Source organism: Dendropsophus ebraccatus, chromosome 4, assembly GCF_027789765.1.
Source record: "Dendropsophus ebraccatus isolate aDenEbr1 chromosome 4, aDenEbr1.pat, whole genome shotgun sequence".
In the NCBI taxonomy this organism is placed as follows: Eukaryota; Metazoa; Chordata; class Amphibia; order Anura; family Hylidae; genus Dendropsophus; species Dendropsophus ebraccatus.
The window spans coordinates 52,040,459-52,065,964 of record NC_091457.1 but is presented as its reverse complement, the minus strand read 5'-3'; the positions used below and the strand labels follow the sequence as shown (position 1 = coordinate 52,065,964).

At 45.1% G+C, this 25,506-nt stretch overlaps 1 protein-coding gene across 3 annotated transcripts; it reads right to left on the bottom strand.

Annotated features, from left to right (window-relative positions):
* Window positions 1–191: 191 nt before the first annotated feature.
* On the bottom strand, window positions 192–23,774 carry RCN1 (reticulocalbin 1). Of its 3 annotated transcripts, none has more exons than XM_069968393.1 (7): window positions 23,697–23,774; window positions 19,702–19,950; window positions 16,151–16,344; window positions 14,884–15,062; window positions 14,245–14,305; window positions 2,255–2,454; window positions 192–745 (listed from the first exon to the last, which is right to left on the bottom strand). In XM_069968393.1, exons 2-7 carry the CDS (start codon window positions 19,920–19,922, stop codon window positions 638–640), a joined length of 963 nt encoding a protein of 320 aa, XP_069824494.1. In that variant the 5' UTR covers window positions 19,923–19,950; window positions 23,697–23,774; the 3' UTR covers window positions 192–637. The 3 variants fall into 3 exon arrangements, with proteins under 3 accessions (XP_069824494.1, XP_069824495.1, XP_069824496.1); XM_069968394.1 differs by lacking the exon at window positions 23,697–23,774 and adding an exon at window positions 23,646–23,685; XM_069968395.1 differs by lacking the exon at window positions 23,697–23,774 and adding an exon at window positions 23,670–23,684.
* Window positions 23,775–25,506: the final 1,732 nt, after the last annotated feature.

The window sequence follows — 25,506 nt, the reverse complement described above, 5'->3', positions numbered from 1 at the left end:
TTGTAGAATAAATCCTATAGTTAATCTGGTCAGACATGTTCAGTTTTAGCACTAGAAGCAATAGGAGGTTGAGCAGTAAGTGAGAAGAGTCCAAGAGGGAGGAGGAGACTAGCTATGTGATGGCCAACTTTCCTATATATTTGCATTGTCTTAAGAAAAAATGAAACAGAACATTTCTTACAAAACTTTAATAAAATACTGGTGTTAATGTGATATTAATATGTAGAAATCTCCAGCTGCAATATTCTGCAACAGAAAAACAAATCTGTAAATCTGACAGACAATACTTTTATAAAGAGATTTATGTACATGGCTGAAGGCATTTAAAATTATTAAACTCAATATTCACAAAACACTTTTACTGCCACTATTGCTTTAACACATTATACTGGGGAGAAAAACAAACAAACAAACAAAAAAAAAAAACTCCCAACACTACAGCTTGTTTTTGTAATCACATAAAAAATCTGTTCATAGATCTCTTTCAAACACTAAAATGATGGGTAATTCTACCCATTTTGAGGTAATGAATATTGTCTGTGATGGTGCAAATACTAAGATATAGTAAATCAAGTGAGAGGAGAAAAAAAAAAAAAAGAAATTTTTTTTTATATATATCACAGTTCTTTTCATTTCATCACAACTCATCGTGGTTCCTGGTGAGGTCTTCTCCATAGTTGGTGGCCTGGCTCCCCACAAACATATTCCAATTCTGTAAGACCTCATCTTTGGTCAACATTTTATCCTGCAAAAGGAGGAACAAGAAATTAAAATGTAGAAAAATAAAAACTTGGCAATTGCAAAGCAAAATTACAGCCTTAGGCTATGTTCACACTACGTAAAACTACGTCCGTAGTCCTCACTGCAGAACTACGGACATACATCGTATGCGCTCATACATACATCGTATGCGCTCCGGCTGGGATCCCATTCGGCGGCGGAAAAAAACTGACATGTCAGTTTTCTGCGACCGGAATTCAGTGAATTCCGGCCGCAGAAAGACCTGTCAGTTCACACAGTGAAGCCAGCTGCTATGGCCGCTTGCTTCACTGTGTGCTATAGGAAGCTCTGATGCGGGCACGCGCTGATGCGCCCGCATCAGAGCTCCCCGGCCGGAAAGATCACCTGGCCGGTACTTAAGTACCGGCTGGGATGGTCCGGGCTGAGACCTGGATCACGTTGTGTGAACATAGCCTTAAAGCTGAAATAACTTATCCCTTACTCACAAGATAGAGCAGAAATGTCAAGATTGCGGAGGGTCCATTATGATTGAAACGGCAAACCACCCATGCCGATCCATTTATTATCTATAGAACAGCCAAAGATTACAACAATCTGCTACCTTAGGCAATTCCCACAGTATTGCTTTTCTAATCCTGGAGAACCCCTTTATTAGTCAGATCCTGTTGGCAGCAATATCTTCTGACTAGTGAATTGTATTGCCCCCCAAAAGTTATACAAATCACCAATATACACTTATTATGGGAAATGTTTATAAAGTGCTTTTTTCCCTGCACTTACTACTGCAGCAAAGCTTCACTTCCTGGATAAAATGGTGATGTCACGACCTGACCTCCAGAGCTGTGCGGGCTGTGGGACACAGGGCACTGGAGGGACACTAAGCATCCCCCTGCCATCATCCTCTCCAGCAGTCACAGCCCACACAGCTCTGGGAGTCGTGACTTCACCATTTTATCCAAGAAGTGAAGCCTTGATGCAGTAGTAAGTGCAGGGAAAAAGCACTTAATAAGCATTTCCCATAATAAGTGTATATTGGTGATTTGTATAACTTTTGGGGGACAATACAATACTTTAATAAAAACATTTTGCCAGACTTCAACTTTAGAGTGTAACTGACGTGCCAGACATGTCAACAGTTTTGATCAGTAGGGCTCTGGATGCTGAGACCCCCTATGATCATTCAATAGAACAAGCTCCCTGCTGAAGGAAATAGGTCTTTTTCTGTGCAATCTGTCTCCTGCATGTGGGACAAAAAAAAAAGGTTGCATACAGTATTTTATTTTTGGCACCACTAGAATCCTGTAAAAGGGTAGACATGAAGGACCTCATTAAACCCCAATGGCATCTGCTCGGCTCAATCGTGCAGTGGAACAGCTGCCTCGATTTGCCAATGCGGAACAGAATCTGCACCACTGCTGAGGATAGGGTGTCCAATGCAGATTTGAACCTTGCCACCTAACCCATTTTAATCTGAAATGACTGCATTCCATATAATAAATGCAGCTGAAGATACCTTGTTGACATCAGACTCATATATTAGATGTCTGGCTTCAGCCTGTGCGTGGTCATAATCTTGAGGAAGAATCCAGTGTCTGATCTCATCTTTGTCCATTTTTCCATCCTTGTTAAGGTCACGGAAATCTGAAAACTGTTCCCTTTCAGTGGCCACCCAGTCCGGTTCAGGAGTACCCTCTTCATGTGAAAACATGTCCGCTGAAAATAGAAAGAGCACTCAATTATTGGCACAAATAGCAGCGACCAAGGTTATAACATTTTTCAGCCTGTAAGAAATTGCTAAAAAGCGCCCGGAGTCTTATAGTCTGTAATCAGGGCGGCCCCAGAGTCAGACTGCTATGACTGCTTCCCTAGTGATCAGGTGCAATTCAGTGCCATGGTGATCACTGCCATTCAAAGCTGGACAGTCCTCACCACCATTTTCCATGGATGGCATCTGGTAGTGTAACTCAACCACCTTCACGTGAATAAGGCTGTAATACCAAAACACAACCAATAGATAAGAATGGAACAAAACAAAAAAAAAAAAAAAAATCACTTCTACAACTAAAAAAAAAAAAAAACACAAAAAACTCTTCAACTTTCTACGTTACAAAACTAATAGAGTTCTGTTTCTGTACAGTGTAAACCAAAGCATTTGGAGAGGCCATCTCAGGTCTCATGCAGCATGCTGAGTGTCATGTGTGACGCTGGTTATATTTATGCCTCTTTACAGCCAAGAGAAGAACTCAAAATTAGTCATGGCCATATTCGTGGTGAGGGGGATTAAATGGGGCCAAAAAGGAAATCAAATAGATTATTACTGGATTTATTTAAAGTGGTTCTCTGGCTGATCAAATCTGATTTTCAGGATTTCTAATAAACAATTCAGAGTAAACAGGAGAGTTGGGATCTCAGTGAGGCTGTCCCTTGTTCTGTCCAAGTCCATGCATTACCCTGAACACCCACTGATTTCAATGTGAACTGTGTAACATGTCATTTCACCTGCAGTCGTTCTGCAAGAAAATGTAACACCTGTTGCCAGGATCAGTCACACAGATTACAGCTTATTCTCAATGTTAAATTACATAGGTAGCACCGTTTCATTACATAGGTGGCAAAGTGGTTTTATATTAAAGGGGAACTCCGGGTAGAGGTAAAAAAAAAAATTAAACTTCTGCAGAAGCATATAACAATACTTAACTATCTTAACTACCAAAAATCCATTTGTTTGGGGGGTTTGTTCTGTTTTGTGTTTCTGTATTTCCTGGTTGAGCAGATGTACTCAATACTACAGGTTCCAGAATGCAATGCTTTCCCTCAGCTGTTCCATCACAGTCCCCCACCATGACTATTCCCCGCCCAAAGCTGTGGCCGAACATCTAGGCTGTGTTCACACATTGCAGTTTCACTGTGTTACTGAATTATTTGCAGTACTTTATAATTTTATTGTGGACCCAACCGCACAGCACGCTGTATTCTCTACCTGTAATGCTGATATTGGAATAAATCAAATAACTTTTTAAATTAAAGTTTTATTTTTTTTTCTTTTAATCTCCACTCACATATTATGATCAAACACCTTTTATCTTTGAAGTTGATTCCCACAAAAAGGACTTTATCCGGTATTATCTTACATGGGATATACTATCTTACATGGGATATACTATTTATGCCTTGTTTTTTGTGCAGGTGGGATTGGCAGTGCTCTCTGCTGTTTAGCATTATCCATTTGTGTTACTGCATCCTTTTTGTGCAGATACTGCAGTACTGCAATGACACTCCAACATGTGTGAACACAGCCCCAATTTCTCTGAAGACTTTAGCACAATCAGTGAAGCTAAAAACACCTGGCCAGTCTGAGATGGTGAATCACGCCCTGCCCCCTCTCTGCATCATCAGCCTGTGCTGAGCAAACACACACAATGTGAGGCAGAGGCATGGAATATTTGTATCCTAAGTGGGAGCAGGAGACAATGTGAATTGGCACAGAGGCCATATTTTTTTTCACTTCCTGGATTTCTATCAGCTACCAGTGTGGCAGAACCGTACAGATATGGTAATACATTATATAGTAACATCTATATAACTTTTAATGTACTTTTAATAGAAAACAAGTTTTTCTTATCTGGAGTTCCCCTTTAACCCCCCTACAAAGCTGTAAGATTGCCCAAAAACATACACTCCTCAATACTGAGTGTGCAACAACAAGAAGGACAAGCAATAAGCCTATCCAAATCAAGAAGGCAGCAGGTGTCATTTATTAAAAAAACAACTTATGAGTCCTCATGCCTCTGTAGCAACGCTCCCGGGTCTCGCTGTCATTTTCGTCAGGAATCCGGGTACATCCCATACCCAGCTCTTCCAGCTTCAACATGACAGCCCAGATATGCAACTGACTGCTCAGCTTGTCAGTGACTGGGAAGGTGTTCAGCCCAACTCACTGATCGACTGAGCGAGCAATTGCTCAATCGGGTATGTGGCGTTGCAGCTGGGAAGGCTGCAGGCGGCCGTCAGCTGGCCCCGGGAGTGGTGCTAAAGTGCATGAGGATAGGTAAGTAAACTTTATTATGTTCCCACACTCCCCTGCCTTTCTGTGTTTTTTTTTAGCTTTTTTTTTTTATAACCTAGGTCCAACATGTGGCATGTGGGAGGGGCATCAGGGGTATAAAATTGATGTCACTGCGAAAGTCACCCTAATATTCATTAGGAGAGACGGGCTGGATGAGGGCACTGAAGGAGGTAGCCCCGCCCCCAAAGCGCTAAGACACCTCATTTGCATAGGGAATAAACTACAAACTACAACTTAACTTCCTCATAACACTGCATGATATTTGGGACATAACAGCAGCTAAGGTGCATTTAACCTTCCCTTTAAAGATTTGGAAAAAAGGTCAGCCTATGCACACATTCTACAAAAATGTTTTGGCTTTTTTTTTTTTTTTTTACAATGTGGGCACAGACTGATATTTTTCCACAGACTTTAATGTAGTAATGTAGGTACTAACCTCTGACAAATTCAGGACAACAGTAGAGCACTAATGTAATAAAAAGGTGAACAAAAACCTGACTTCATAGAAGCACAGAAAAAAAGAAATAGTAAAACAATTAGTACAGTATTTTTAGCATAGTGCTAAGTCCTGGAATGTGGCAAGTCCATGTCAGAAGTGGTAGGCAGTGGAATTCAGGATTTTTAGGAATGGTCACTCACAGTTTGTGGTCTTTACATAAAAACTGCAAAGGGTCAGACCCTGGCCATCCATTCCTGCGTTATCTATGGGGAGAATAAGCAGCTCTGGTGGCAGCTTATCTCTCCAAGAACAAAAGGGGTGGGCAGTGACATCACTATAAAGTGTGTGGGGACCATTAAGGCCCTATTACATAAAACGATTATCATGCGAAAAATCTATATATTCTTCAAATTTAAGTAATAATTAGAGATGAGCGAACAGGGTTCAGGTTCGAGTCGATCCGAACCCGAACGTTCGGCATTTGATTAGCGGTGGCTGCTGAAGTTGGATAAAGCTCTAAGGGTGTCTGGAAAACATGGATACAGCCAATGACTATATCCATGTTTTCCACATAGCCTTAGGGCTTTATCCAAGGTCAGCAGCCACCGCTAATCAAATGCCGAAAGTTCGGGTTCGGATCGACTTGAGCATGCTCGAGGTTCGCTCATCTCTAGTAATAATCTTTCTGTGTGTATGCAGAAAACGATCAAATGACTAACAAAAACGCGTACTCAGCTCGAGCTTCTGCCACTTTTGCTTAGGGTTAACCTTACACATAAATACTACAACTGGTACATATTTATTTATTTCCCATGAATTATATTTTAAGGCAATACCAAAACACACTTTTCCATTAGGTTATACGCAGTACTGCAACAGCCTTGTTCCCAAGAATGAGACTAAACTGTAATACCACAAGCAGCCCATGTATAAGAGTGGCACTGTTTGTAAGAGAGCAGCTATACAGCCCATTTGAGTAAGGTGTGGATTTCTTTATGGGTGGAGTCTAAGGCTTCAAATAATCCATCTTTCTTTAAATTATTTATAAGCAGTTTGTATATTTGAATAGAAAACACAATAATATATAATTTACATGCATCACAACCATCTAGAATTTGCACCAAAAAAAAATGAATAAAATAAAAATAAAAACAGAAAAATAAAACATTAAATCAAGTCCACTGGCGTTCTGAAGTATGTACGTCTGGAAATGAAAATCACACAGGAGCCAAAGGTCTCATTATGTCAATTTTGATTTGGCCAGTGAAAAAAAAATGTGTAAACCTCAAATAACAGAATGTCATTTTTTTGTCTCTCTACCGCTGAGAAAACAACATTCTTGATCAACACCTAAATTAAATTACTTTACCTCTCTCCATTACTGAAACCACTCTGGGAACACATCCTGTCATTACCAAGTGGGGTGCTGACTTCTATAGCACTGTGACATTGTACACAAAACAATATACACAATTTGTACTACTTTACGCTCGCTGGGATAACAGCAGGGCAGTAGGTAAGCACCAGCCGAGAGAGAACTTTGACCAAAGAAACATTTTAATTGCCAAAAGCCCATTAAACATCTTGGGAGACCGTGTGCCTGCTCTTATAGTCAGATGGATTTCTGCTTCATTTCATCATATACAAAGGGACACAATTATAGGTCTAATTTAAGCACACCTGCATTATTTCACATCAGATGTATATAGATTTAAATATATATAAGAAAAGCCAGGTTTGACTTCTCAGCGGGAGCAGTCAGATCCGGGGAGCAGTTCCAAACTTTTCATACTGTCACAATTTTTTATTTTTTTTTTCAGAATGAAGTTTGTCGCTGGGCAGGTCTACAAATATAGCAGCTGTGAATCCCTGGATGACCAGACCTCAGCTTATACTTTGAATGAACTGGGAATCATGTACAAACACTGGGAAGGTCTTATATTTTATATATACACAACATTTATTATACTGAAACCCAAGATCCATCATAATAGATCCTTTTTAAAGGTTTGTCCAGAATCAGAAAAAAATAATAAAATAAATAAATTTAATATATAATATAATTATATATATATCTATATCTATATCTCCATCTATCTTTTTTTTTTTTTTTTACAGTATCACTCTTATGGGTTGAGTATGGTATTGCAGCTCAGTCTCATACTCTTGAATACTTGTGCGGCAATAATAGATACTGCCAGTGGACAAGAATGGTGCTGTTCCTCTAAAAATGCAAGGGGAGGGGGAGCATTTAGTAATTCTCATACACAAGAATAAGGGCACACAAATACAAAGAATTTTAAGCAAACCTAATTTTGTACTAACTTCCAACATTTGGCCCCCCTGCACTACGAGAGACACTTTTGGTAAGTTGGACAATCTTAGAGGTAGTGTGGCCTTCTGCAGCCTGGCTATAAATCACACAAGGAATTCGCATAAATCATGGCTCAAAACTGAATTGTATTAACCCCTTAACGACATCGGGCGTAAACTTACGCCCTCGCGCCCTGGTACTTGGCGCATCAGGGCATAAATTTACGCCCGATGTTTCCCCGATCGCTGCGTGTTCGCACACAGCGATCGGGGAAGATGGCCTGCTATAAATCATAGCAGGCCATCTTAGCTTCTCGGCACGGGGGGTGGTTAACACCCCCCGTGCTTACGATCGCCGCTATAGGCTGATCAATTCAGATCAGCCAATAGCGGCGATCGGAACCTTTCCGGGTCATTGGTGACCCGATGACCCGGAAAAAAATGGCGGTCGGTGCTGTCCGAGGATGGCACCGACCGCCATTACTGTAAAAAGTAATGGTGGTCACCATGCCACCGGCCTGATCGCTGTGAACGGCCGGCCGGCCGTTCACGGCGATCGGGCCAGTGGCACGACGATCGGAGTCCCACAAAATAAAAAATACCTGCCCTGGACCCCTCAGCTAGGTAGCTGAGGGGTCCAGAGCAGGTATTTGTACATTACTCACCTGTCCCAGGGTCCTGATCGGCGTCTTCCGGGTTCGCGGCGTCCTCCGTCTTTCCGGCGCGTCTTCGGATCTTTCCGGCGGTCCCCGTCGTCTTGTTTCGGCTATTTTCGGCTCCAGCCTCGTCATTTTCCGGATTTTGCGCTCTGCTGCCCTCTAGCGGCTGATATGTGTAATACACTTATCAGCAGCTACAGGGATGTTCAGAATGTAGAAAAAAAATTTTTTTTCTATTTTCCGCACCCTATCGCCGCTGAGTGTTGATCAGCATCGCACGAAAGTGCACTGCTAATCAGCAACTCCTCCTTTTTGGCGTAGGGTGTTTTTTTTCTATATTCTACTGCCACGGTCTGCTGATAAGTGCCGCGCATAAGTGCGGCATTTATCAGCAACCCCTTTGTTGGCGTAGGTTTTTTTTTTATACTTACTGTAAAAAAAACACGTAAAAAACACTACATTACACCACACTACATTGAATAAAGTTTGACACTACACCACTACATACCCCATATACCAATCCCCATATAAAGATGGCCCCCAGGGTGTTTTCGGCGTCAGAGGGATACGTTATTTTTGCCTCCGACACCGAAACAGCCAGTGAGGATGAATGGGGGGGGATCCTTCTTTCCTCCATTCATCCTCATCATCCTGTGATGTGTCTGGGGGTAGCGTAGCGTACGCTGCCCACCAGACATGTCTTTTCCGCCAGTACCGTCCCAATAAGAGATCACGGTATGGTGTGAAATTCTCCAAACTCTGTGAGCGTACCTCAGGGTACTCTTACAGATGGGAGGGTACGTGCACACTGCGGAATGGCGAAGGATAACCCTTCGTGCATTCCGCAGCTGGCACCCGCCGGCGGACTGATGCGGGCGCATGTCTCTACCCGTGTCATAGACTCCATTCTATGCATGGGTGGATTCCGTCGTCCATCCAAAGAATGAATACGTTGGACGGAGAGCGGAATCCGCCCGTGCATAGAATGGAGTCTATGACACGGACGGAGACGTGCGCCTGCATCAGTCAGCCGGCGGGTGCCAACTGCGGAATGCACGAAGGGTTATCTGTCGCGATTCCGCAGTGTGCACGTACCCTTAAGAGTGTATGTAGGAAGGGACACCCGAATCCAGCCCCCAGATGCCCCCTCCCCCCCCCCCATCCTCGGAACAAGTGGAAAGATCATCCGGGAACTGATCTTCCCACTGCTGGATAAAGGTTACCACCTGTACGGGGATAACTTTTATACCAGCACCCCCTCTTCCGGTCCCTCGCTGCCCGAGCTACTGTAGCTTGCGGCACGATCCGAAAATATCAGAAGCAGTAGTAGAGCCCTAATATTTAGCAGCCATGGAGCGGACCCAGTGCTTCTGGATATGAGGGACCCCGTATCGCAAGAGGACAACATTTTCCAGGTGACGTCCCCCACACTGGAGAAAGGGAGACCCCAGAAGAAGTGCAGAGTGTGGGGTAACAGGGGGATCAGGAAGGACACCATTTTCCAGTGTGACACCTGTCCTGATTCCCCCGGCCTCTGCATACTGGATCGCTCCAAGGTGCACCACACGTCACTGGGGTTCTACATTATCTAAATTCTGTCCCTTATTCCTATTTCAGGGGTCACGTTGATCCGGGGATTATTCTGATCGCCATTATGGAGTCGGGAAGGAATTTTTCCCCTGTGATGAGGCTACTGTCGTCTGCCTCACAAGGGTTTTTTGCCTTCCTCTGGATCAACACAGATTGAATTTGATGGACACCTGTCATTTCCAACCTTATAAACTAATAATTGCCCTAACACCCCCAAAATAAATTAGAATTGTCCCTTTTTCCCAGCTAAGTAGGTATGGCCGCCATTCCCATTAGAGGATGCCATGATGCAATTACAAAGCCTCTGTGCGGCCAGGACAGTAGAAACCCCCCACAAGTGACCTGATTCTGGAAACTACACCCCATAAGGAATCTAACAAGGGGGGCAGCGGGGATATGGCCCCCTGGTGACGGCCACATTTGGGACGTGAAAATGAAAAAAATTGGTATTTTTTATTTTCTCGGCACATGTTCTACGTAAGTGACTGTCACCAGTGGGGTCCATATCCTCACTGCACCCCTTGTTAGATTCCTTATGGGGTGTAGTTTCCAGAATGGGGTCACTTGTCGGGGGTTTCTACTGTCCTGGCAGCACAGGAGCTTTGTAATTGCGACATGGCCTCCATCCTCCATTCCAGCCTCTAAATGGCGCTCTGTCCCTTTGGTGGCTTGCCCTGTGCCCATATGGCACATTATGCCCACATGTGGGGTATTTTCGTACTCAGGGGAAACTACCCTACACGTTTTGTGTTCATTTTCTTTTTTTAACCCCTTGTGGAAATGGAAAAAAAATCAAGGCTAGACCAACATTTAGTGTAATTTTTGTAAAATTTTTACTCTAAATCATTAATCTTGTCATGATTTTTTCATTTTCACAAGGGGCTAAAAGATAAAAAAAAAACAATAAATGTGTAGAGCAATTTCCCCTGAGTACGGAAATACCCCACATGTGGACATAAAGCGCCATGCGGGTGCAGGGTAAGCCTCCTAAGGGAAGGAGCGCCATTTCGTTTTTGAAGGCTGGATTTGGATGGAATGGATTTCGAGGGGCCATGTTGCATTCAAAAGGCCTCTGTGTTGCCAAGACAGTTGAAACCCCCCACAAGTGACCCTATTATGGAAACTACACCCCTCAAGGAATGTAACAAGGGGTGTAGTGAGCATATGGACCCCACTGGTGACGGGCACAAATGTGGAACAATGTGGCGTGAAAATGAAATATTACATTTTTTACACTATAATGTTGGTTTAGCCTTGAATTTATCATTTTCACAAGGGGTTAAAAGAGAAAAAAAAAAAACACAATATGTGTAGAGCAATTTCCCCCGAGTTCGTAAATACCCCACATGTGGACATAAAGCGCCATGTGGGCGCAGGGCAAGCCTCCGAAGGGAAGGAGCGCCATTTGGATTTTGGAGGTTGGATTTGGCTAGAATGGATGATGAACGCCATGTCGCATTTACAGAGCCCTCGTGCTGCCAAAACACTGGAAACCCCCCACAAGTGACCCCATTCTGGAAACTGCACCCCTCAAGGAATCTAACAAGGGGTGCAGTGAGGATATGGACCCCTTGATGACAGGCACATTTGTGCCATGAAAGTGAAAAAATGAAATTTTTTACTTTTACGTCACATTGTTCCACATTTGTGCCCGTCACCAGTGGGGTCCATATGCTCACTGTGCCCCTTGTTAGATTCCTTGAGGGGTGTAGTTTCCAGAATGGGGTCATTGTGGGGGGTTTCCAGTGTCTTGGCAGCACGAGGGCTCTGTAAATGCGACATGGCCCTTGAAATCCTTTCCAGTGAAATTCAGCTTCCAAAAGCCAATTGGCGCTCCTTCCCTTTGGAGGCTCGTCCTGCGCCCCCTTGGCACTTTATCGCCACATGTGGGGTATTTCCGTACTCGGGAGAAACTGCGCTACACATTTTGTGTCTATTTTTTCCTCTTATCCCTTTAAGAAAATGAAAAATTGAAGGCTAGAACAATGTTTTAGTGTAAAAAATAAATTTTTCTTTTTTCACGCCACATTGTTCGGAAAATCTGTGAAGCACCTGTGGGGTCCAAATGCTCACCGCACCCCTTGTTACATTCCTTGAGGGGTGTAGTTTTCTAAATGGTGTCCCTTTAGGGGTGTTTTTTAGGTTTTGGCACCCCAGAGCCTCTGCCAACCTGAAGTGGTACAGTCAGAAATGACCAAATATAACGGAGGCGTTGAAATTCACTAGGCGCTCCTTTGTATCTGAGGCTTGTGGTTGCGTCAAATAGCGCAATAGGGCCACATATGGGGTATTTCTATAAACTGCAGAAACGGGGCAATAATTATTGGGGTGCATTTCTCTGGTAATAGGTTTATAATTATGAAAAATATTGGATTACAATAAAATCTCTGCACAGAAAATTAAAATTTTCAAATTTCTTACACACTTAGGCTGGGTTCACACTATGTATATTTGAGGCTGTATTTGTGAGGCTGTATAGCAACCAAAACCAGGAGTGGATTGAAAACACAGAAAGGCTATGTTCACATAATGTTGTAATTGAGTGGATGGCCGTCATTTAATGGCAAATTTTTGCTGTTATTTTAAAACAACGGCTGTTATATTGAAATAATGGCAGTTATTTACCGTTATATGACGGCCATCCACTCAATTTCAACATTGTGTGAACAGAGCCTTTCTGTGTTTTCAATCCACTCCTGGTTTTGGTTGCTATGAGGACCTGACTTGAGGACCAAATACTGCCTGAAGTATACAGTGTGTGAACCCAGCCTTAGCTTTTATTTCTGTGACTCCCCTAAAGGGTTAAAACACTTTCTGGATATGCTTTTGCAGAGTGTGGGGGGTGCAGTTTCTGAAATGGGGTGCTTTGTGGGGCTTTCTAACATACAGGCCCCTCAAATACACTTTAAACCTGAACAGGTCCCTAAAAATATCTGATTTTGAAATTTTACTGAAAATTTGGAAATTTGCTGCTAATGTTTTAAGCTTCCTATTGTCTAAAAAAAATGAAAGATCGTTTAATAAATGCCGCCAACATAAAGTAGACATGTTGCTAATGCTACTTAATATATAATTTATGTGGTATAACCACTTTCTGTATACGCAAAAAAGTTTCAAAGTTGGAAAAATGCATTTTTTCACATTATTTGGGGTTTTTTCATAAAGATTCGTTATGAGTATCGACTCCAATTTACCAGAAATGTAAAGTACAATATGTCACGAGAAAACAATCTCAGAATCAGCCGGATAGGTAAAAGCATCCCGAAGTTATTAATGAATAAAGTGACACTGGTCATATTCATAAAATTTGTCTCTGTCACTAAGGCCATTTCAGGCTCTGTCCTTAAGGGGTTAAGAGGCCTACCGACAACAGTGTTTGTTTAACTTAAAGAGGTGGTCCAGGAAAAATTATTACTTGGTCAGGCTGCAGGGGTTGCGGGGGACATTTCAGTAATGCATACTTACTTGTCCTGTTCCCCTGCCACTGCTGCATCCCCATCCGCCCGCTGTGCAACACTTCCTGTGTTTTCATAACATATGATGGACCGCAATTAGCAGGAGACACCTGAGTGCTCATGGTTTTAATCCCTCCTGTCTTTTCCCATTCTATTTGCAGCAGCTATGGTGAGTGCAATACCTCATCCAGACTTGTACTGTTTGGGGGGCAACCTTCTCCGCCGGCGGTGCTGGCCGGGTTCTGGTGTGGTGTTTTCGGGTCTGGTCCTGTGACATGGGGGTTGCAGGGCCGTCCTATGGCCCCTGTTCCCTGACTGTGCACGCCTGCGGGGGTGGTGGCCACTGACCGGCACAGTGTGGACTTAGTGTAGGGACCCATGTGTATCAGATACCTGCACGCGGTACATGGGGCAGTGTGGCTTGATCAATTCATACACAAAATTCTGATGTGTTTTTTATTTAGCCTAGGGGCACTAGTATCAGCCATAGGTGTGAGGTGCAGCACTCCGTTTCTTCCCTGAACCGTATGATGGTGTTGCGCTCCCAATGGAAATGGCTGCTCAGCATAGACACTATACTGACCGACTGTTTCCTACAGGAGCTCAACATTATTGTAGGTTATGAAAACACATGAAGCAATGCAGAGCGGACAGCCCGGGATCCAGCAGCGGCAGGGGAACAGGACAGGTAATCACATATGAAAGAAATCAGCCATCAGACAGTACAAGGTAGAGACATCTGAAAGGACCTCTCTCCTTGCCCACATACGTTTCTCCCTTCCAATCGCTTTCTCAAGGCATTCCTTAAGAAACGTACGTGGGCAGCCATCCGTTAGTACAACGTAGAGACATCTGAGAGGACCTATCTGATGGAAAAATAAAAGTGGAATCTTTTAAAGTTTTTGAAACTTTATCTGAAACTGCTATAAAAAAAAACAATGCAAAGTATAGCTTAACACTGGAGCTTGACTTTCTGCTTACCAATATACTCATCTTCATCAACAAATCCATCTCCATTCTTGTCAATGTCTTCTAGGGTCTCCTGCAAAAGTGTGTGTTTTATAGTTAAGCACCATAAAAAATGATATTAAATGCATGGCAGATTGTCTAGAGATGGTAATGTTAGTGGCAACCAAGTCCAGTGTGTCAAAAACAAAATTATTAAATAAAGTCTAAGGGCACCCTTTTGGCTGAGAAAAAAAAAGGAAAAATTACAAAGCAGGAACATTTCAAAGCTCAATACCCCACAGCAAGTAACTGGTGCGGGTTTCTTTTAGGCTATGTCTGGAACATGGACACCATATTAAAAGCCTCCATATTGGATCAAGGGTCCTGGCAGTTACATACTGTTATAGGTTCTAAGCCTCCCCTGATGGCTATTTTAGCGCTTGTTGGCTTTAGAACAGACATTATAGTTGGGAAAGGTGTGAGAGCGCTACCACACTATGCCACGGCTGTAGCACAACAGATAAAGTTACATGATTTTTCAATCCAACTTATAAGTATCAAAAGAGACGTGCCAAGAAGAGGAAGTAAGGGGCTACTGGGAACTATCAGCAGGTCAGCATGCGCAAGTGTCAATGCCTAAAACTGTATTATAATCCAGAATCGTGCTCTTACCAATATAACTATGTCCTTCATATGCTCAAATTCTTCGGGATGAAGAAAAGCAGTAAATTCTTCTCGATTCGCTTCAAGATCCCCATTGATATCGGCTTGTTTAAACCTCCTTTCATCACGAGGAAGCATCTTCTTGAAGCTGAACTGCTCGGCTGCATCTTGAAACTCTTCAGGGTTTGCTGCACAGATATATTGACAGTAAATTTTATTCGGTTATCAGAAATTCTCCCAGACAAGCAAAATATTTACCCTTTCACTGCCAGGACAACTGTTCGCATGTACAGGATCTGCAGCAGATTTGATGGCGCAGATTTCAGATATCAGTGTAACTAAATAAATGAACACAGCATCAAATCTGCTGTGAATCCTGTACGTGTGAAGCCACCCTTAAAAGTGAAGTCCGGCCATTTTGAAAAGCTGGCAGGGGGGAAATTGATTATAAATACTAACTTACCTCTCCCCATGCCCGCAGTGAGCGGCGGGACCAGCCTCGGCACCCCTGCTGGATGTCACAACCTGGGGGGAAACTGCCCGCTCAGCCAATCAGTGACTGGAGCGGGACCGCCCCAGTCACTGACTGGCTGAGCAGGCTGTCAATCAGCCGGGTCGTGACCTCAGAGGAGAACCCGGAGTCCTGCAGGGTTCCGAGGCCGCCGCTCACCGCAGGCATGGGGAGAGGTAAGTCTGTACTTGTTATGAAATTCCCCCCTGCCCCTGCCAACCTTTCAAAAAGGCCAGACTTCTCCTTTAACACTAGACAGACAAAGGATACCTGAATTATAAAACTTAAACCCCCCTTCCCCGACAAGGATATTAGACCCCCACAAAAGTAATGCTGTCAGGTCATCCAGAGTGATAGTCCAACGCTTATAGAGAATGACAGAGCGTCGGACTCGCCTGTCATTCCCTATGAGCGTTCGACCCATCTGAGGAGCGCACGCGCGGGGCTTCGGACGCTCATATCTCAGTCACCCGACCACCTCCAGAAGCGGGACCCGGCGGGATCAGGTGAGTATAGGGTGCTCCAGTGGGGGGTCGGGAGCCTGTCACCCCAGCACGGGGGGTGACAGGTCCTCTTTCACCGATACCTAACCAGGGCACCCACTGGAGCTTACTGCCGAATGATTATACAGGTGAGGAAATGTTTTTATGCTCTTATATAACATTTGGGTAGCTTTTTTTAAAAAAAAAGTTTCCATCTTATTCTCAGTATTCTCAGTCTTGTTTCTCACACTTTGCCCCTCAGAGGGTGGCTACAAATTCTCACCCAAGTAGTATCCATATGTGGCTTGCTTGTACTCTTCCCATGATATATGGTTGTCCTTATTGACATCATAGTCCTTCCAAACTCGGGCCACGTTTTCATAGACGTATCTTTTCTGCACCCGTTTAATCCACGCGGTCAACTCCTCAGTGCTGATTAACCCATTGTTGTCGCTGTCTATCCGGTCAACTATTTTGCTGGGAAGAAAAATAATATTTGTAAATTGGATATGCATATTTATTATGTGCCTAAAATACTCCCACTGAATTTCATAAAAATTTTCCACAAAAAAATAAAATAAAAAAATTGTTACAACAAATCTAAAGCTCGCTGTACACACTTATTGTTGCGCTGACAGATATTTCTCCCAACAGACATGCACATTCACCTGAAAAGAGCATGCATGCTTACTCAATGGGGGGGGGGAGGGCCAATGTCAGACTCCCCTGAGAACCAAAAGGCCTGGGCCAGTCGTAACCCAACTGCCTAATCCTCCTATTACACACATCTAAATAGAGACACATTAGTCCACCCCTTTAAAGCAGCAGTATTCCAAACGGCATTGGTGTCTTTTGAGCAAAATAACGCCCCAGGCCACACTGTAGCATTTATTTTTAGGAATGGTTTAAGAAACAAGACAAAGATTAAGGTGTTGACTTGGCCTTCACATTCCCAAGATCTACACACAAGAGGTTTCTGTGGAATGTGCTGGAAGAACAAGTCCGATCCACAGAGGATGCACGTCTAAACTTACAGCATCTGCTGCTAACGTCTGTGTGTCGGATACCACAGGACACCTTCAGAAGTCTCATTGATAGGTCAGTTATTTGGGCAACTCAAGGGGGACCTACACAATGTCACTGAAGTCACAAGAGGCTTGAATGGATCTTGTCTCAGAGCTTTAGCTTCACCCCCCCCCCCTTAGTGATGTCACCTCTGACCAGTCCCTACAGCCTGTATCACCATACCCCTGTCATATACACAGATACATATATCTTTATTAGGACATTTATTAGGGAGAATTAAAGGGGAACTATCAGCAACTTAGCAACTAGACGAATCTAACCTACTGATAGCCCCCTATAGCGGCGAGGAGGGAGGTATGTGTCTTACCTTCCTCCTCTGTGTCGGTCCCCCGCTGTTAGTCAGGGTAAACTCTGCTCCGTCCGGCCCACCCCCTTCATTGATTATTATTAGAAGGGACAGGCTAAATGACGCGGCAGTGCTCCGGAGTGAAGTTTACCCCGATTAACAGCGCGGGATCGATGCCGAAGATGCCGATAAGATATATTACCTTCCTCCTCGAACATCCCCGGCGCTATAAGGGGCTACTGTATTAGTAGGTTAGATTAGTCTAACCTGCTGATAGTTCCCCTCTAAGTATGGTTACAGAATGGTGCATTATGATGAATGATGTTACAGAAACAGCAGACAGGGAGTTAAAGAGGTTGTTCAGGCAAAACTAACTTGTCTGCTATGCACATGATAAGGGACAAGTAAAAGAATGCCGTATTGGCCAGTGGATCCTTTGTTATGAATACAGCCGTAGGTATGGCGTGTGACCGCCAGCTCTATTCATTCCTATGGAGCCACCAGAAAGAGCAGAGTGCTGTACTCAGCTCACTCTGGCAGCTCCATAGAGATTGAATGCAGCCGTGGATCATGTGCCGTATAGGCAACTGTATTCATAACAAAGGAGGTGGTGACCAATACGGAGATTGACAGGGGGTAAGGAGGTTGGACCTCTGACAATCTCTTACTCCCACAGGTTAGGGGACAAGTTAGTTTTGCCCAACAAGCTCTTTAATGCAACAGGTGCTGTACCCTTGCTGTCTGTGCAATATTGTGCAGTGAAATGAGATGTTCTGCAAAAGTTTAGGGTGTGCTTTAGGAGAGAAGTAGGCAGGGTGGGAGAACTGTGATAGAAAGCAATGCATTCTGGGAATTGAAGTACAACTGCTCAACAAAGAAGTACAGAACTAAATGGATATTATGTGGTTTTAGAACTAGGGCAGACAGGTTAGCAATGCTATATGCTTCTACAGTATGTTCATTTTCTTACCTGATGCTGCAGTACCCCTTTAAGAATTCAATAATTCAGTAATAATTAGATGTAGGAAATACATAAACTAAAACCTACTAAAAGCAGCAAGGAAAGCAATATATATATATATATATATATATATATATATATATATGCAAAAAAGGGGTCCGTGGAGCCTCAGTTACGAGTCTCAAAACACGGGAATAGCCAGATATCCCTCTCTCCAGAGAAGGAAGCCCATTGCCAAGGGGTGCCTCCTAGTGGGGAGAGCACCAAACCACCCTGATACGTAGTCCCTCAGGTCCAAAACTGCAGTCTGTGGATGGATGCCTAGCCTTGGTAACCCTTGTCTTATGTCGTTATACTCGCCACAGAGTTAGACAATGACTTGCAGGGGCCACCCTGGTGTTTCCCTATTTAGGTCCCAAAGCTCGTAACAGAGTGAGGACCTGAGGAACTACGTATCAGGGTGGTTTGGTGCTCTCCCCACTAGGAGGAACCCCTTGGCAATGGGCTTCCTTCTCTGGAGAGAGGGATATCTGGCTATTCCCGTGTTTTGAGACTCGTAACTGAGGCTCCACGGACCCCTTTTTTGCATATTCAAATTTTGTATGGGACAATCAATGGAGACTCGTAAATGAGTACTCCATTGGAATTTTTCACTGTTCTCCCTGAGTTCAGTGATTGCTATATATATTACTTTTAAGCTACATGGCTTTTAGCACTGAAAGCTCTTATTCCCTTTTTGTCAGCAGTTTTTCTGGATAACCCAAGTGCAAAAGATTACTCAGAACGAGAAAGGAAAGAACATTTGCTTCCGCATGTATCAAATGATTGCCTATAACCGGGAATTTTCAGCTTGGAGGACAATGAATGGCTGGCAATGATGTGATGCCCCAGATACCATCGCACCAAGCCCCCTCTTCAATCCTCCCATTGAGAAGAGTTTACTAATGCACAGCCAAGCCTCACAGTTTCACAAGTGCCTGTGCCACGTTATCAGCATGGTAAGAGACACTCCTCTGTCATCTGATTCCTCACTGAAGAGGAACTTCACAGGGTGGAAGGAGGGCCTGCTCCTCATGCCAAGCTCTCTTCATTGTACTAGACACATTACTATTATGCAGACATGCAAAACTACAAGCAGTTACATTGCAAGTATTAGATAGGCATTGTTCCAACTAAATTAATGCTTTAAATAATATAACAGAAAATTACTTATTTTATATCATTCTATCTGCAGATTTACTACACAGCAGCCAGTAAACCAGTAAACTGCATTGAGTGTCTATGGTGGACAAACCCCTTCAACTAATTTGGTTAACATGGCTGTCTTTACAGTTCCTGGAGGAGTTGTCACCCAGCTTTTCCAGTCATCTGAATGTCACATGTCTGCAGGTAACATATAACAAGGCAATTATTCAACTCAGGACTTAGGACCAAGCAGCAAAATGAAACCGTGACAGCAGCCGTAGCGATTCCCACTTAGCACATATAATGTAAGTCTCACCCCAGTCTGTCTTTGCTTTCTTCTGGAGTGAGTTGGTCAAAAGTCTTCGCTTCATCCTTCCCCAAGAAAGCCTCATGATCCATCTGGAAGCTCTGGTTCTCTTCGTGGACCTGTGCATTGAGTTCTGGGTCCAGGCGGATCCTTTCCTTGCGGAATGTGGGTTTGGCGAGGATTTCTCCGACACATAGTAGTAAGAGGTAAAAAAGTCTATGAGGCTCCATCTCCTTCCTCCTTATAGCAGCACAAGAACTGAAAGAACATGTACAAGTCCTTGTTATAACCTACATATGTGACCAGTTACAGAGTAGTAGATGGAGGACTGAAGACAGAATCCAAGTTATTCTTGGTGGATCTGTAAAATCTAGTGGTCCGGTTTGTCATTTTCCCAGTCTTACATACAGAGAACTATATGACACCCCTAAAGATCCTATACATTCTCAAGACAGGCAATGGTCTCCTTCATTTTCTTGAAATGTCTGCATACTCCCTCCCACCCCACACCATCACACAGGTCATCTGTCTGGAATTGCCTACTTTCTCCTTACATACTCGTTGCACTACAAGAATAAAAGCCCTATTCCACAGAACGATTATCGTTCATAAACTCGCTCCAACGACCGCTCGTTAACGATAATCGCTTCGTGGAAGAGGTGTAAACGAGCGAACAACAAAGGCAAAATCGTTATATTGTCGTTCAAAATTGTTTTTCAGCATGTCGAAAAAAAATCGTTGGTCTTTCAGACAGGCTGGGATAATAGTCCACAGAAAACTATATCTTCAGCCAGGTATCGTCTCACTCTCAGACACACATACATTCTTTAACTGAGAGAGCATTCATATGTGGCAGGAGTCCACGCCTTACCTTCAGGTCAGCTCTACACACACATATTATAGGCACATTTTGGGTCAATATTACCACTGGGTGTCCCAGTCCAGCTGTAAGTTCACTGACTGGAGCTTAGAGCATCATGGATCCATAAAAGGGCAACTTCAGTGGAAAAAAAATTCTTTCAAATCAATTGGTGTCAGAAAGTGCCAGAGAAAAATCTCAAATCTCCCAGTACTTATCAGCTGCTGTATGTCCTGCATATCTATGTCTATGACATACAGCAGCTGATAAGTACTTGACAACTTGACATTTTTTAATACAAGTAAATTACAAATCTCTGGCACTTTCTGACACCAGTTGATCTGAAAGAATTTTTTAGCTGGAGTTGCCCTTTAAGGAGTTGTGGGCCTAGGTCAGTAAACCCCGGGGTTGGGCCAGACAACTCAGTGGTATTACAGGCACAATTAGTAGAATACTCTTGTGTTAAACTAGTCCTAGTACAGACCTGCAGTTGCAGCACAGGTCACCATCACGTGAATGAATGCGACCTTAAGGTTAAGTGCAGCCTGGGATGCCACATCTACATTACCTGACTCAACATCTATACGAACAGATCAGTGGCACACTAAGGTGTAGACTGCTGGACAAAACAAGGCAGATGACTGGGTACATGCAAACAACATGGTATAACTAAAGGTAAACTAGCAGGCACAGAGATCTGACAGATGTTTGAAGCCAAGGCCAGGAATAGACTATAAACAGAATAGGTCATAGAGGAAACACTGAGATTTCTTCTCTTTTCAAATCCATCCCTGGCTTTAGCTTCAAAAATCTGTCACAGCTGCATGGGCCAAATCCAGCTGCAGAATAACAGCACAGAGACCACTAGTGACACATCAGACCACCACTAGCACAGGATACAAGGCACCCTCAGGTGCAGACCACCACTCGCACAGGATACCAGGCACCCTCATGTGCAGACCACCACTAGCACGGGATACCAGGCACCCTCAGAAACAGACCACCACTGGCACAGGACACCAGGCACCCTCAGGTGCAGACCACCACTGGCACAGGACACCAGGCACCCTCATGTGCAGACCACCACTAGCACAGGATACCAGGCACCCTCATGTGCAGACCACCACTAGCAGGGGATACCAGGCACCCTCAGAAGCAGACCACCACTGGCACAGGACACCAGGCACCCTCAGGTGCAGACCACCACTGGCACAGGTTACCAGGCACCCTCATGTGCAGACCACCACTGGCACAGGTTACCAGGCACCCTCATGTGCAGACCACCACTAGCACGGGACACCAGGCACCCTCAGAAGCAGACCACCACTGGCACAGGACACCAGGCACCCTCAGGTGCAGACCACCACTGGCACAGGTTACCAGGCACCCTCATGTGCAGACCACCACTGGCACAGGATACCAGGCACCCTCATGTGCAGACCACCACTGGCACAGGATACTAGGCACCCTCATGTGCAGACCACCACTAGCACGGGATACCAGGCACCCTCATGTGCAGACCACCACTGGCACAGGACACCAGGCACCCTCATGTGCAGACCACCACTGGCACAGGACACCAGGCACCCTCATGTGCAGACCACCACTGGCACAGGATACCAGGCACCCTCATGTGCAGACCACCACTGGCACAGGATACCAGGCACCCTCATGTACAGACCACCAGTGGCACAGGATACCAGGCACCCTCATGTACAGACCACCAGTGGCACAGGATACCAGGCACCCTCATGTACAGACCACCAGTGGCACAGGATACCAGGCACCCTCATGTACAGACCACCAGTGGCACAGGATACCAGGAACCCTCAGGTGCAGACCACCAGTGGCACAGGATACCAGGCACCCCCAGGTGCAGACCACCAGTGGCACAGGATACCAGGCACCCCCAGGTGCAGACCACCAGTGGCACAGGATACCAGGTGCAGACCACCAGTGGCACAGGATACCAGGCACCCCCAGGTGCAGACCACCAGTGGCACAGGATACCAGGCACCCCCAGGTGCAGACCACCAGTGGCACAGGATACCAGGCACCCTCAGGTGCAGACCACCTATGGGTACAGGAGACTAGTAGAGAGGAGCAGACCACCACTGGCACAGGATACCAGGCACCCTCATGTACAGACCACCACTGGCACAGGACACCAGGCACCCTCATGTACAGACCACCACTAGCACAGGATACCAGGCACCCTCATGTGCAGACCACCACTAGCACAGGATACCAGGCACACTCAGAAGCAGACCACCACTGGCACAGGACACCAGGCACCCTCATGTGCAGACCACCACTGGAAACAGGACACCAGGCACCCTCATGTGCAGACCACCACTGGCACAGGATACCAGGCACCCTCAGAAGCAGACCACCACTGGCACAGGATACCAGGCACCCTAATGTACAGACCACCACTAGCACAGGATACCAGGCACCCTCAGAAGCAGACCACCACTGGCACAGGACACCAGGCACCCTCAGGTGCAGACCACCACTGGCACAGGATACCAGGCACCCTCATGTACAGACCACCACTGGCACAGGATACCAGGCACCCTCAGAAGCAGACCACCACTGGCACAGGATACCAGGCACACTCATGTGCAGACCACCACTAGCACAGGATACCAGGCACCCTCAGAAGCAGACCACCACTGGCACAGGATACCAGGCACCCTAATGTACAGACCACCACTAGCACAGGATACCAGGCACCCTCAGAAGCAGACCACCACTAGCACAGGATACCAGGCACCCCCAGGTGCAGACCACCACTAGCACAGGACACCAGGCACCCTCAGGTGCAGACCACCACTGGCACAGGATACCAGGCACCCTCATGTGCAGACCACCTATGGGTACAGGAGACTAGCAGAGAGGAGCAGACCACCATGCAGTCCTCACATGACCCCTGCCACCATCAGCCCTCACAGCCCCATGCAGCACACTCTCACACTATGGAGTACATGCACAGGGGTCCATCACTCAGCAGGCTGCATTGCAGGACACTTAGCAGTCCCCTGCCATAGTACAGCCCGGTGCCCTCGCCCCCACTCCCAGCCCCGCAGCTCACCCAGCCGGGCACCCTGACACCTACTCTCAGCATTTCAAGATTTGTACTTACTTGATCCGAGCAGGGACGAGAACCTGCTGTCAGCCAATGGGGAGCCCGGACACATCTCCCCGCCGCCGCCGTGTCGTAGCTTCTGATTGGTCAGAACGGACTCAATGACTGGGCGGGGCCAGCGCGCCACGTTGCAATGGAGCCCGGAGATACAGAGCGTAGTGTGAGCTGTGCGGCCGGCATAGCACGGGTTACTGGAGGGGGAAGCGGGCGGGCTGCACATCGGTTCCTACATCCCTGTCCCTGTGTGTATAGTCCTGCCCGTGACCACCAATACAGTATATGCTACCTATCTCGCTATTACAGCTTCTCTGGGGGTGGTCACCCAGCTCTCCCAGACTTCTGACCGGCAGACCCATTATATTATATTGTAAGAGGAGCCACACGGTTACTTATGGCTGATGTATAATGTAGGATGAGAGGAGACTGTATTGTGGGGGGTTGGCAATACCACAGTGTTGGGGCTTAGGGGATAGCCCTATGGCCAGTTACCATTCTTGCTTTTTTTTTTGGATAAAGCCAAAATGGAGTAGAAGCCAAAACAGACCTGAAATAATGCCACAAATAATATGCTGCTGCAAATAATAAGGAACTAACTACAGGAATAAATGCAAGCAATATACCAAACACAGCAAAAAGCTGATAAAGAAAAAAAATAATTAATAAGAACAGATGACATATCACAGGACAGCTCAAGGGGGGTAGCAGGAACAAAGTCCCACACGTTCCATAAAGTCTTAAAGGGGTTATCCAGCACTACAAAAACATGGCCACTTTTCCCACTACTGTTGTCTCCAGTTCAGGTGCAGTTTGCAATTAAGCTCCATTTACTTCAATGGAACTGAGTTTCAAAACCCCACCCAAACTGGAGACAACAGTAGGGGGAAAGTGGCCATGTTTTTGTAGCGCTGGATAACCCCTTTAAGACTTTATGGAATGCGTGGGGACTTTGTTCCTGCTACCCCCCTTGAGCTGTCCTGTGATATTTCATCTGTTCATATTAATAATTTTTTTTCTTTATCAGCTTTTTGCTGTGTTTGGTATATTGATTGCATTTATTCCTGTAGTTAGTTCCTTATTATTTGCAGCAGCATATTATTTGTGCCATTATTTCAGGTCTATTTTTGTTCCCGCTTGTATGTAGGCTGCTTACCTTTCTATAGACAGCCTTGGGTTACTCCATTTTGGCTTTGTCCATCTTTTTTTTTGGGGGGGGGGGGGGGCGTGCATGATTGCACATTGAGCCTCATCGGGCTCTGTGCTTGATTCATATAATGGTTTTTAGTGTTTTTTAACGTTTGTATTGATTGGTTGTGTATAATAAAAATTATTGATATTTTTGCTTGTTACATATTGAGGTGCAGCCTATTTTTTCTATACTCAATTTCGTGTTTGTTCTGTATCATGTGACAGCAGATACAATAAGAGACTCTGTACCCACAATCTGACCTCCCCCCCAACCACTTGATCCTTTGAATAGCTGCTGTTAATCCAAGATCTGTCCTGAGATCCATTCGGCAGGTGATGCAGTTATTGTCCCAAAAAACAACTTTTAAACTGCACAGGTGCCTTAACGATCTAGCTCATATGCATATGTTCTAAGGCCATTCCTAAACATGAAGAGGGCGGGGAGGAGGGATCGAGAGGCAGTGCAGGCCTAGGGCATAGACAATCTAGGCCACAGCTGTTGGGCACAGGGCTGCAGGTATAAAAGTTGTTTTTTAGGACTATAACTGCATCACCTGCCGAACGGACCCCAGGACAGATCTTGGATTAAAAGCAGCTATCTGAAGGTACAAGCGGTTTGGGG

What these genes read in the sequence shown, in the direction of transcription:
- RCN1 (XM_069968393.1), bottom strand. Translation starts at nt 19,922, where the DNA reads ATGGAGCCTCATAGACTTTTTTACCTCTTACTACTATGTGTCGGAGAA. An exon ending in GAAAGCAAAGACAGACTGGG is followed by an intron (nt 16,345 to 19,701) that starts GTGAGACTTACA and finishes TTTTCTTCCCAG; the next exon opens with CAAAATAGTTGACCGGATAG. An exon ending in ATGAGTCTGATGTCAACAAG is followed by an intron (nt 746 to 2,254) that starts GTATCTTCAGCT and finishes CTCCTTTTGCAG; the next exon opens with GATAAAATGTTGACCAAAGA.